Here is a 14,844-nt window from a genome sequence, read left to right as displayed (position 1 = left end):
GATACTCGGTATATTGGAGGAAGTTTGGGTTGTGCAGAACTTTTCCTCCCTGTGTGGAGCGCAGCTCTGGGGATGTGTTAGCAGCAGACATTGAGCTGTCATCTTCTGGCTTCAGGCCACAAACAGATGAAACCTGGAGCGGGTGACTTTGTGGAAGGGGGACTCCGGTGTAATTTGATGTGTGGAGGGTGAGGAGTGCGGAGCGGTTTCTTTGTGAGGAGTAAATAAATAGATGGAGCAGACGAGTTCTGAGGGAGGATTGAAGAGGTGGATGCCGGGAACCGTGCGGCTTCTTTTCTTGCCTCATTCTGTTGCAGGAAGCCTCAGGCAGAGTCTGGATCTCCTGGAGAGTGACAGCAGGGTGACACCGGGGAAATAATTACTAACAAATCTCACTGTGCACCTACCCTGTCCTCCACTACTAACCCCAGCACGGCGCTTACATCTGTACTGCAATGGTGTATTCGCTTCTGACTGTGGTCTGTCCTGGATACGCTGTATCCACCTGTGACTGTGGTCTGTCCTGGATACGGTGTATCCACCAGTGACTGGGGTCTGTCCTGGTACGGTGTATCCACCTGTGACTATGGTCTGTCCTGGATACGGTGTATCCGAGTGTGACTGGGGTCTGTCTTGTTATGGTGTATCCGCCTGTGACTAAGGTCTGTCCTGGTACGATGTATCTGTCTCTTACTGTGGTGTTCTGGTAATTTGTATCTGCCCCCAAATATTTGCTCTATGTAGCCTACTGATCGCTGTTGATATGTTTCTATGGAGGGTCTACAGTATAAAATTTGGGTATTGGGAAAACTGAACCAACATTTTACAAAAATAAATAATAAAAAAATTATTCTCAGAATGTAGAAATACAGTTTCTGTGGCGTCTCTATGGCTGTGGCATTATCCAGTCCCCAAGCTTATCCCAGTGCTGGGCGACTGGTTCCTGATCCAAATCTAATGTACAAAAACAAGATGGCGGCCGCATGTGTGCGTCAGATTTCCATACGCGGATAATCCGGATGATTGTAGGGTCTGCAGACCCCATGGATGATTATAATCCGCAGTGCGACAATTCTCTGCAGCTTAATAGATTGGGTGTTTCAGTAAGTTTCATTTTACTAATATTAATCTATGGTGTATGAGCTACCTGATTGTACACATGTGGATGTAGATTTGGAGGGGTGTCTGAGCCTCCAGAGCTGCGCTCCCATTCATTAGTGCATGCTGACAGCAGATTGAGGCTGAGCGCTGCTCCTGTCATGTCCAGGCTGAGCGTGCGCTGATATTTACAGCTGACGCGCCGCTTATAGACTTGTTGTACCGTGACAAGTTAAAATAAATAAGTTTGGAGTCCTCCTGTCAGCGCGTCGGCGGCTGCTGTCACCGGGCCGGTAATAAGCGCCATCTGATTATGCACGTGTTGTGGTAATTATTTATTTGATATGAGGCTGTCACTGTAGACGGTAAACATGTGTATTGTGCGCGCTGCCGCCAGCCGGATGATGGAGGAATAGAAAACACTACAACAAGTCGTCAGCTCTGACAGCGTCACCTTGTCCCATGCGCCAACCTGCAACCTGATCATTAGCAGTTCTCCTATAATGTGACTTCTGTGAGGAGGAGCGGTGCCGTCTCTGTGTGTCAGTCCCACAGGATCTCAGAATTCCCTTCTTTTCTCCTTTAGCGCCCCCATCAGTCCCGCTGGATAAATGTTGCACTGTGATTTTTAATAATTATAAGCTTTTACAAAACATTGTGACACTGTGTATTGCTCCAGTCACATCCAAAGCTGCAATTACTACTTGTTTTAGAGTAAAATCAAACATAATGATCACAGAATGAGAATAAAATTCCTGTTGTCTTGCAGCCATCACTAGGAGGAGCTCTGGGGCTCCCTGCAGTCAGGACTATGGTTCCCCCCTCTGAGGTGCATTCTGGGCCAGCGGCTGCTCTCCATCCTTTTGTATATGGAGAGTTCATAATCAACCACTGAGACTGTGTGTTGTGTTTCTCCACCATTTTTAATATCTCTGATTGCTGATCCCTGGGCAGACCTAGTATGTCTTACAGCTGAAGGTTTACTCTAGTTTTTAGGTCTAAAATAAAACAGCTTGAACTCTATCTTGACACATTGGGCCACATTTACTTACCTGGTGCGAAGAGTTCACTGATCGTCCGTCTGCGGCCCACCAATTTGTCGCATGAAAGCTGCGCCACAATCCCAGCGCAGACACCTGTTAAATACCTGTCACATCCGTACAAAACCCGAAAACAGCCCCCACGGTGATGAGAACCCCTTGTACAGCCCCCAGTGATGGAGTCACCTGGGCTGTGATAAATAGTCTTGTAGCGTCTCCCCTTGGGAGGGTCAGTGATGTTGACTTATCCGGGGGTACCCCCTCAGTGGCTGTGACCCCCCCCAGTGTGGCAGCAGATGGACATTAACCCTCTGTGATTAGTTGCTAGTTGCGGCATTAATTTTTGATGGACTGGGACCACCTGAGAGATGGAATTCAATTACTCCCCCTCCTCGTCTTCTCCTCCATCTCAGGCAGAACCTGTTGAAGCTGCGCCTGTATTTGTGGCACTGACCTCCAGGATAATTAGGGTTAAATTGATAAGCGGTGCCCCCGCTGACACCCCCTCTCATCCCATACAATACAAGGGGAGGACGGATAAAGGTGTCTGCGCTCCGATAACATCCCTGTTGCTCCCTGCTATTGTCCTACAATTAGCCGCCGTATATCACCGCCATGTAGTGGGAGAGGAGATAGCGGCACAATGGCTGCTCATCCATCAGTGATAAGGAGATGCCAGCATTCATCATGGAGAGAAGGCTAGAATATAGCGCAGATTCTAAGCCCCTCACCACAGAGGCCTATTACACCCTGCCGAGACCCCCGGATAGGATGTATATGTATAAGGTTATATCCATTACCGACTATACACAGCATATATTATCTATCATACACCATAGCTATCATACGTCGCAGCTATGAAGCTTTACTCTATCCATTCTTATGAGATAGATGAGATAAGGTATAGATAGACAGATCTCTCTCTATGTATATCTGTCTCTTAGGTTATGAGAGATATGTAAAGGATAGCTATCTGTATATGTAGATAGAGCTCTTGTGGGATTATATGATGTATATAGGACACAGTGGATCCCATCGGGGTCAGTACTGGACCTCTCATGACATCAATAGCTGATGTCTCCATCTATAGGTCATCATGGCGGCCGCTGTGTCCTGGATGATATTATTGCTGTATAATGTGTATGTATTGGGGGGGGGGGATGGGGGGCTCCTCCAGACTATCTGTATTGGAGGGGAGGTGGGGGGGCTGCTCCTGGTTATCTGTATTGGATAAGGGTGCTGCTCTGGGGGCAACTATTATGTGGGGAGGAGGGGGGGTGATATTTGTTTTGTCCTAATCACTAGTGGGATTAGCGGTGCCGACGCTGATCCACTGCAGATTTAACGCTTGTCTCCTTTTCTCGTCCTCACAGGCTGCCAGGACAGTGTGAATATTTAGGACTGCAGGTCGCAGATTACTTCAAGCAGTGGATTAATCTGAAGAAGGTACTTTCCTTCCTAAATCCCCTTTCCCTTTAAATGTATTTGTCCTCGGGGAGGTCATCCGCGGTCGGGGTTATTTGCATGGAAATGAAGTGTGATTTTTCTGCTGCTCCTCTCCGGGGGATGGACACATCTCCCTCCCGTCCCTTTATTGTGCAGTTAATGGGAGTCTGTGAGCACAAAGGCCCCAGACTAGGCTTGTCACTACCTCTGATACCTGACATGAATGCAGCCACATGTTACTGGCGGGATCCATGTCAGGTGTAAAATCATCAGATTGGGGAGCTGACAGGTGAGTGGCAATATTGTATCACATCTCTGTATAGTGCGAGACCTGCGGACACATTGGGGGAATTGATTAATGTGTATCAGGCTTGGACAGAGACCAGACTAGTCTAACGCTGCGCCAGATGTATCATTGTGATAATTAATCTGTTGCAGTAAAAGACTTGCCTCTTATACTTTTAGATCTGCTTTTAGCAGGTCTAAACTGTGCACCCTCCAAAACCCATTCCCCTTCGGAAATGTCACAAAAAGGCGAATACATGGTCTAAATATGTCATTTACTGGCACAGGTGCATTAATAAATATTCCCCATTGTATCACTGTATCACCACTGAAATGGCTGATGACAGAGAGTAATAGATTCTATTCCCCTGTACGGTCTCCTCTCCCCAGGATGTAATAGCTGATAACAGAGAGTAATAGATGGCATTGCACTCACAGTCTGTAGGTGTGTGAGAGTGTTCTGGCCCCTGTAGATCCTGAATAGTCAGAGCTGAGGTTTTGTTGCATTGTGTGCTGTGCTGTCACAGTGGATCATGTGGCTGCTGTGATGTGATGTGACGGGGCGGTGAGGGTTTGTGCAGTTCACTGACCATTACTCATCGCCTCTTGAAGTTCACTAAACTTTTGCTGTACAGAGAGCAGCTTGTAGCTGGCAGAGCGGGTAACCTGGGCCGTGACTTGTGTAATGAACAGCGCCAGGCCCGCCCGTGCCTGCAGGAACTATCTGTGCCCAGGCTGCTGCCGAGCTGCGGGCACAGTCACCAGGCTCCCGCTGTGATGTTAATCGGGGGCGACAGGCGCTGGCACATGACAGGTGGGGCTGTGCGCAGGAGGCTGCAGCTACAAGAGGAGATGTTCTGCAGAAGGAATGCAGAACCGGGCCCCTTATGTACCAGGCCGACCAGCGCTGCCCGCTGTCGTGTCCCGATGACTGCCCACCTCATACCCGCTGTCGTGTCTCAGTGACTGTCCACCTCATGCCTATCGTCAGCGTCCTGGAGACTGCCCACCTCATGCCTATCGTAGGCTTCCTGGCTCTCCATAGTCCTGGTGACTGCCCCTCTTATACCCGCTGTCTGCTAATGAGAAAGGTTTATTAGCTGCTGCAATTAATAAGACAATAACATCTGGGGTAAATCTCATCACATGGAATTAATATGCGATTACGGGGTGAGTGTACCCAGGGCGGAGTCATGCACTTAGCAAATGCTTTAATTAATGTTTAATTGCAGTGTAAACATAATTACAGGTAATGAGTGGATCCTCCGCCATCATTAGCCACCTGGGTGGTGGAGATGCAGCGGCGGTGGCGTCGTCCCCGCAGAGGAGATTTGTGAAGAATCCGGCTAATATTCAATTAGACATGAAATCTTCACCCTCTTAAAGGTGATGAAGAATAAGGAGCTAGATCTGGGGGATGGGGGGAGTACAAATTAGCCCCCTCCGCTTTTAATGTAAAGATATGAAATCCTGGGCCTTTTTCTCTTTTAAATTCGCCTCCGAGAAAAAAAGCCGAACTCTCAGCGCCTTCTTTTCATTCGCGGCTTCTGTCTTGTTAACATGTGTTGCCTTTGGGGTAATCAGGGAAAAAATATTATGTCCTTTTACAATTACCGGGTTTTGGAATATTAAAATGTCTCAGTGCATCGGCAGCGGCGCTTTGATTGGTATTCTAACCTTTGACTAGACCATAAAGTGAGCCGCTCTTACCGCCAATATTGCCGGGCTGAAATTTAATTCCGAAATCATTCCAGATAATAGGCAGCAGATAATATATGCATGAAGGATATTATGTTTGGGATGGATGCAGCGGGGCCAGGGCTCCGGAGCTGAATAATAGCCCAGAGTGAGTTATAATCTGGAGGGGAGAAATACCGAACTGTCAGCCCTGGAACAGGAACCATTAAATCAAAGAGGACGAGCGCGCCACCATCGCCAACACCGCATAACTACCACCCCGGCCACATCCTGCTGATCCATCCCCAACATTATACGTCACAGCCCATCCTCACCCGTTGGGTGTTATGGGCCTATCGGAGATATCTGGCACATGTGCTTCATGTGCCACAGATCAGACCTGTTACAGCAATTAGATTTCGATCTGATTGGAAGGAGATTGGACAGAAATCTCCAAAAAAAGAGGCAACTTTACATAGTGGCACTTTGCAGACCTGCTCGCACCTGTGATCACCGATGTACATGTCACTATGGGGCACAGAGAAGGTGTCAGAGAGCTTGGAGGCTGCACCAGATCCATCGTCTGATGTCGGAGGGTAAATGTGGGGCACAGTTTCACCTCTTGCACTGGTCTGCACCTGGTGATCCTGTTCTCTGTGTGTTTGCAGCCTCTTCTGCCATCTGCACCTCACCTATTATCTGTCACCTGGCCAATTACTTTGCCCCACTATTTGGACCCTTCCCTACTCTTTGTGCTGGGGCCCCATTATTTGTGCTTTACCTTTGTTATCTTGCACCACAGTTTTGCATTCTTCTACCTGTCCCATTACCTGTGCCATGGCCCTGCTATCTGTGCCATATCTGTGGCTTGGTCTGGCTATCTGCACCCTGCTCTCTGTGTTGCAGCCCCTATCTTCTCCCTGCCCCACTATCTGCACGGTGGTAACGCTATCTTCTCACGACTCCCCCTATATGCACAGGGGCCCTGCTATCTTCTCACCACCCACTATTTGCACCATGGCCCCGCTATTTTCTCCATGTTTCATGCCCTGTTATCTGCACCGTGGCCCCGCTATCTTCCTGTGGCACCGCTATCTTCTCAACACCCGCTATCTTCTTGTGGCACAGCTATCTTCTCACCACCTGCTATCTTCTTGTGGCCCTGCTACCCGCTATCTTCTCACCACCCGCTATCTTCTCCCAGGCTCCTTTATCATCACCTTTAAAGTAATAAGTTAGATATAAGATTTGCACCTTCCATGTGCTGCAGGTTGTGAGCTTCGGCTGTACTTGTGTGTACATTTACTATACATCATAAACCTGTAGACTAGCGACGGCCTCTGCCTTATTACATGTAGATCGCCCCTTGTGGCTGGTTCATCGCTGCCGCCTCATCCATGGTGCACACAACACATTGGGTTTAATTCTCATAAGTTCAGATAAATATCCATTGATCTGTAATTAACATTGGGATGATTTAATGCGCCCCCGTGGCCCCCCAGGCTCTGCAAACGCTTTACACATGCTACATTTAACTTATTCTTGCTCCCAATCCCTCTTCCCGCACAGAGACTAATGTTTATTAGACGTGATAGAGCGGCGCCCGTACATTTCCAGGGCCGCCAACGTCTGGCTTCTTAAATTTGCCTTACGGGGTCAGTGTAATCATTTATAAGGCTTTGTAGCGGGATGATCGTCCTGCCAAGTCTTCTGAATGTCTGACCACTAGTGCAGCTTCTTCACAGAAATCTCAGACCCATAAACCATTTCACATACAAATAATGGAGTATAAGAGACATAAAGAGAGTGACCCTTAGGTTCACCTATAGATCTCCTCATTCCATTCTATGATATTGTATCTACAGTAGGGTTTCACCGATACAAGGCTCGGTGATGCCGACACCTGGATACAATACTTTCAGGAAAAGAAAAAAATATTATCTGAATTCAATCTCTAGGGTGCGATCACATGGGGCTTTTACGTTGCGTTAAGACACGCAATGCGAATGTCTGGGGGCGTGGCTCGGACCAATCGCATATGCGTTACCAATTAAATGCATTTGACCAGTAACGATCAAAGTGAAGGTTGTCCTTGTAATGTTAAAATAAAATGTATAATTTATTTTGTGACTTATTCATTTTTATTCAATTTAAGTGTAATTATTATATGTTAAAATAAAACTGATAAATCTTTATATACCAGTGCATAGAACGTGTGTCACATTGTAACTCTATGGAGGCTCTAGTGATAACATCCTCCCAGTGTCACCAGTAATGCCATAGTCTAGTGGATGGGGGCGCTGTATCTCTATATACCAGTGCATGGAGCGTGTAATACTGCCCCTATGTACAAGTATATAACTACTATAATACTGCCCCCTGTGTACGAGAATATAACTACTATAATACTGCCCCCTATGTACAAGAATATAACTACTATAATACTGCCCCCTATGTATAAGAATATAACTACTATAATACTGCCCCCTATGTACAGGAATATAACTACTATAATACTGCCCCCTATATACAGGAATATAACTACTATAATACTGCCCCTATGTACAAGTATATAACTACTATAATACTGTCCCCTATGTACAGGAATATAACTACTATAATACTGCCCCCTATGTACAAGAATATAACTACTATAATACTGCCCCCTATGTATAAGAATATAACTACTATAATACTGCCCCCTATGTACAGGAATATAACTACTATAATACTGCCCCCTATGTACAGGAATATAACTACTATAATACTGCCCCCCTATGTACAAGAATATAACTACTATAATACTGCCCCCTATGTACAGGAATATAACTACTATAATACTGCCCCCTATGTACAGGAATATAACTACTATAATACTGCCCCCTATGTACAGGAATATAACTACTATAATACTGCCCCTATGTACAGGAATATAACTACTATAATACTGCCCCCTATGTACAAGAATATAACTACTATAATACTACCCCTATGTACAAGAATATAACTACTATAATACTGCCCCTATGTACAGGAATATAACTACTATAATACTGCCCCCTATGTACAAGAATATAACTACTATAATACTACCCCTATGTACAAGTATATAACTACTATAATACTGCCCCCTGTGTACGAGAATATAACTACTATAATACTGCTCCCTATGTACAGGAATATAACTACTATAATACTGCCCCCTATGTACAGGAATATAACTACTATAATACTGCCCCTATGTACAGGAATATAACTACTATAATACTGCCCCCTATGTACAAGAATATAACTACTATAATACTGCCCCTATGTACAGGAATATCACTACTATAATACTGCCCCCTGTGTACGAGAATATAACTACAATAATCAATATGCAAAAATAGGACAAGAGATATGTGGTTACGGCTCACCCTAGAAAGACGGCAGTGTGCTTGGTGGTGTAAATGGCCGGTTGCACGGAGTACCCCGACGCTTTGGTCCGGAAGTCCAAAGACATAAATGCTTGTAGCAAAAGAGGAGAAACACTTGACGATGAGGGGATCCAGCAAACATGAAGGTAGAAAAATGGTTTAAAACATATTCCAAACTTTAATCTTCATCCTTTAAAAGACATGTATCATGAAAAAAGCATGATATCTGTCTTTTAAAGGATGAAGATTAAAGTTTGGAATATGTTTTAAACCATTTTTCTACCTTCATGTTTGCTGGATCCCCTCATCGTCAAGTGTTTCTCCTCTTTTGCTACATAACTACAATAATACTGCCCCTATGTACAGGAATATAACTACTATAATACTGCCCCCTATGTACAAGAATATAACTACTATAATACTACTCCCTATGTACAGGAATATAACTACTATAATACTGCCCCCTATGTACAGAAATATAACTACTATAATACTGCCACCTATGTACAAGAATATAACTACTATAATACTGCCCCCTATGTACAGGAATATAACTACTATAATACTGCCCCCTATGTACAAGAATATAACTACTATAATACTGCCCCTATGTACAAGAATATAACTACTATAATACTGCCCCTATGTACAAGAATATAACTACTATAATACTGCCCCCTATGTACAAGAATATAACTACTATAATACTGCCTCCTATGCACAGGAATATAACTACTATAATACTGCCCCCTATGTACAGGAATATAACTACTATAATACTGCCCCCTATGTACAGGAATATAACTACTATAATACTGCCCCCTGTGTACAGGAATATAACTACTATAATACTGCCTCCTATGCACAGGAATATAACTACTGTAATACTGCCCCCTATGTACAGGAATATAACTACTATAATACTGCCTCCTATGCACAGGAATATAACTACTATAATACTGCCCCCTATGTACAGGAATATAACTACTATAATACTGCCCCCTATGTACAAGAATATAACTACTATAATACTGCCCCCTATGTACAAGAATATAACTACTATAATACTGCCCCCTATGTACAAGAATATAACTACTATAATGCTGCCTCCTATGTACAGGAATATAACTACTATAATACTGCCCCCCATGTACAGGAATATAACTACTATAATACTGCCCCCTATGTACAGGAATATAACTACTATAATACTGCCCCCTATGTACAAGAATATAACTACTATAATACTGCCCCCTATGTACAAGAATATAGCTAGTATAATACTACCCCCTATGTACAAGAATATACCGTATTTTCCGGACTATAAGGCACACTTAAAAGCCTTGGATTTCCTTGGAAATCCAAAGTGCGCCTTATAGTCCGGTGCGCCCTATGTATGGCGCTGGGCAGCGGACCATACTTACATAGGTCCCCGCTACCGGAGACAGCAGATCTCCAGCGGGAACTGCAGACCACGCGGCACGAACAACTTCTGCCGCGTGGTCTGCAGTTCCCGCTGGAGATCTGCTGTCTCCGGTAGCGGGGACCTATGTAAGTATGGTCCGCTGCCATCCTCCACCTCCCCCTTACCTTCCCCGCGTCGCCGCGTCTCTTCTCCGCGTCTCTTCTCCGCGTCTCTTCTCCGCGTCGCGTCCCGTCGGGTCTCCGCTCCGCCCCCGGACCTCCGCCACGCCCTCGGACCCCGCGCCTTATAGTCCGATGCGCCTTATATATGGAATTATTACATATATAAGGCGCATCGGACTAATGCGCCTTATATTCCGGTGCGCCTAATGGCCCGGAAAATACGGTAACTACTATAATACTGCCCCCTATGTACAAGAATGTAACTACTATAATACTGCCCCCTATGTACAATAATATAACTACTATAATACTGCCCCCTATGTACAATAATATAACTACTATAATACTGCCCCCTATGTACAAGAATATAACTACTATAATACTGCCCCCTATGTACAAGAATATAACTACTATAATACTGCCCCCTATGTACAAGAATATAACTACTATAATACTGCCCCCTATGTACAAGAATATAACTACTATAATACTGCCCCCTATGTACAAGAATGTAACTACTATAATACTGCCCCCTATGTACAGTAATATAACTACTATAATACTGCCCCTATGTACAAGAATATAACTACTATAATACTGCCCCCTATGTACAAGAATATAACTACTATAATACTGTCCCCTATGTACAAGAATATAACTACTATAATACTGCCCCCTATGTACAAGAATATAACTACTATAATACTGCCCCCTATGTACAAGAATGTAACTACTATAATACTGCCCCCTATGTACAGGAATATAACTACTATAATACTGCCCCCTATGTACAGGAATATAACTACTATAATACTGCCCCCTATGTACAGGAATATAACTACTATAATACTGCCCCCTATGTACAGGAATATAACTACTATCATACTCCCTCTTGTCCCCCGGTCGCTCCTTCTGATCTGGGATTTTGGTGGGGACGTCTCCTTAGTGAATTATGATAAATGCACACGGTTTTAATGGCAGAGCTTTCGTTACAGTGTGTCCGTGGCAGTGATCTCTGGGCGTCCTCTGCTCGCTGTAATGAATAATAAATCCAGGTTTTACTATTAATTGTGTTGAACAATGGCTCTGGCTCTTTGTCCTTTCCGGTTCTCCACATCTTGTGACTGTAAATTTTATTGTTTCTCTAACCCCCCCCGCCCCACCCCCACATATGTCTTGTCCGTGCACCTCTCTGTGTTTTGGGGACTTCTTCACTTCTGGGGTTGGGGTACAGAGGGCTCAGATAAATCCCATTGTTAGATTGTAACATATGTTTCATTATTTTTAGTGGTTTAGTTACTTTTTATTTCCCCGTGTCCTTAAGGTCATTGTTTAGATGTCTGACCCCTTACAGTTGGTAACAATGTCACCTGAAGACGCTGCTCCTGTCACTCACCTGTGTAATGTCATGTGCCCCAGAGCTGCGCTCCTCACCAGTTTGAGTGTACGATGCCGGTAGAGGGACATGTATCGTGCGGCTGTCACCATCATTTCTCCCCTTATCAGCTCTGACACTTGTCTTTCGTCCGCTATCACTTCATTTGTGGTTTTTATGGTGTTATGAAATATATATGAGTGTCAGAGGCGGAGCGTGACGACTGCGAGGTCAGGAGGGAGACACAGGATCATAATCAGCTGAGACGGAGAAGAGCATGAAGTAACAAGTCACAGAGAAATGATATGTAGCACTGAAGAGGAAGACCACACAGCATCGAGATACATCTGTATTATACTCCAGAGCTGCACTCACTATTCTGCTGCTGGTGCAGTCACTGTGTACATACATGACATTACTTATCCTGTACTGATCCTGAGTTACATCCTGTATTATACCCCAGAGCTGCACTCACTATTCTGCTGCTGGTGCAGTCACTGTGGACATACATGACATTACTTATCCTGTACTGATCCTGAGTTACATCCTGTATTATACTGCAGAGCTGCACTCACTATTTTGCTGCTGGAGCAGTCACTGTGTACATACATGATATTACTTATCCTGCACTGATCCTGAGTTACATCCTGTATAATACTCCAGAGCTGCACTCGCTATTCTGCTGCTGGTGCAGTCACTGTGTACATACATGACATTACTTATCCTGTACTGATCCTGAGTTACATCCTGTATTATACTCCAGAGCTGCACTCACTATTCTGCTGCTGGTGCAGTCACTGCATACATACATGACATTACTTATCCTATACTGATCCAGAGTTACATCCTGTATTATACTCCAGAGCTGCAATCACTATTCTGCTGCTGGTGCAGTCACTGTGGACATACATGACATTACTTATCCTGTACTGATCCTGAGTTACATCCTGTATTATACTCCAGAGCTGCACTCACTATTCTGCTGCTGGTGCAGTCACTGTGTATATACATGACATTACTTATCCTGTACTGATCCTGAGTTACATCCTGTATTATACCCCGGAGCTGCACTCACTTTTCTGCTGCTGGTGCAGTCACTGTGTATATACATGACATTACTTATTCTGTACTGATCCTGGGTTACATCCTGTATTATACCCCAGAGCTGCACTCACTATTCTGCTGCTGGTGCAGTCACTGTGTTCATACATGACATTACTTATCCTGTACTGATCCTGAGTTACATCCTGTATTATACCCCAGAGCTGCACTCACTATTCTGCTGCTGGTGCAGTCACTGTACATACATGACATTACTTATCCTGTACTGATCCTGAGTTACATCCTGTATTATACCCCAGAGCTGCACTCACTATTCTGCTGCTGGTGCAGTCACTGTGTACATACATGACATTACTTATCCTGTACTGATCCTGGGTTACATCCTGTATTATACCCCAGAGCTGCACTAATTTGTTACTAGTTTTATCTCTTATTTTCAGTAATTGTTGCTCTGGGATCTGTATTTTATGTTCTTGTGATGTATTTAGTTATTATTGTATAATAAAAAATGATGTCTTTGCCGGAAATGTCAAGAAACCATTTGTTTCTATTGATCAGATCCTCTTGGAGTGCAATGTTGTGAGGGAGATCACATTAGAGCCTCAGCACGGGTGTGTGGACAGACAATCCTGCAGTCATTGATGCATATTTTGTGTGGTGTAGGGGTGGTGCCACACATGGTGTTTTGAATCCGTTTTTGGTCCGTTTTTTAGCAGTCTGTTAAAAAACACATGTGTTTTTCGAAAACGCATCAGTTTTTGACTGGTTTTAACAATTAACTTAATTAATAAAAAGGGTCAAAAATCCATGCGTTTTTGGACGGACTGCTTAAAAAACGGAGGGAGGGGTGACGGGCCCCAGGTCAAGGGTCGCGCTCAGCGGTGACAGGCATCGGGTCAGGGGTCACCCTCGTGGGCTGATGGGCCCCAGGTCAGAGGTCATTCTTGTGGGGTGATGGGCCCCAGGACAGGGGTTGTTCTTGGGGGTGACGGTCCTCGGGTCAGTGGTCGCCCTCAGCGGTGACAGGCTTCAGGTCTTCGGACCTCGTAATGCCCAGTCCTCTTAGGGTGAAGACACACATGGCGTTTTTGGGCCGTTTTTACTAAGTGCGTTTTCAGATCGTTAAAAACGCATGCGTTAAAAAACGCATCCGTTTTTTAAAAACGCATGCGTTTTTGTCCGTTTTTCATTGCGCAATTTCGGAAAAACGGGCAAATGCATGCGTTTTCAAAAAACGGATGCGTTTTTTAACGCATGCGTTTTTGCCGATCTGAAAACGCACTTAGTAAAAGTGGCCCAAAAACGCCATGTGTGTCTTCACCCTTAGGGTGTCCGATCCAGAAGGACAACCAGGGTCTGCCCCCAGCACATGGTGTGTACATTAATTACATCATATTATCCCCTGCACCAGTTTTCCACGGTAATGATGGGGCCACTTTTCCTGTGTTTTTTTTCTCCTCAGTCACTGCCCTCCACAAGCTAGAAGGCAAGTTTTTTTTTTTTTTTTTCCTGACACCGTAGTTGTATAGGGTCTTGTTTTTGTTTTGTTTTTCAGGACAGTTGTGGGTTTCATTTCTCCTTTCTCTTAAGTTATTTTTAAATTAAAAAAAATAAATAATCTGATTTTGTAATAAAATGTTTCTTTATCGTTGAGCTAAAATAACATAAAACTACTTTCTCTTGGTCAGTACACACACAGCGATACCATATTTGCTGGAGTTTTTATTTTATCCTCATGGCTGTGTGAGCACTTATTTTTTGCGAAATGAGCTGTAGATTCTATTTGTACACACTTGGGGTTCATAAAGTTTTTTTTCAATTAATATATTTTTTGTGTGATGGATGACGAAAAGTCTAT

The 14,844-nt window shown here is 44.3% G+C and overlaps 1 protein-coding gene across 8 annotated transcripts in view; it reads left to right on the top strand.

Moving 5' to 3' along the window:
- Positions 1-14,844, top strand: part of ERI3 (ERI1 exoribonuclease family member 3) — a 329,148-nt gene that overhangs the window by 232,783 nt on the left and 81,521 nt on the right. For all 8 annotated transcript variants that reach the window (XM_072127565.1, XM_072127563.1, XM_072127564.1 and 5 more), the window contains one exon: positions 3,512-3,584. In XM_072127565.1, coding sequence (XP_071983666.1) covers positions 3,512-3,584 — 73 coding nt within the window. The remainder of the gene's footprint in view (positions 1-3,511; positions 3,585-14,844) is intronic.

This window comes from Engystomops pustulosus, chromosome 10 (genome assembly GCF_040894005.1).
Source record: "Engystomops pustulosus chromosome 10, aEngPut4.maternal, whole genome shotgun sequence".
NCBI classification, from domain to species: domain Eukaryota; kingdom Metazoa; phylum Chordata; class Amphibia; order Anura; family Leptodactylidae; genus Engystomops; species Engystomops pustulosus.
The sequence above is the reverse complement of the archived record's forward strand: the minus strand, read 5'-3'. Positions and strand labels throughout refer to the sequence as shown.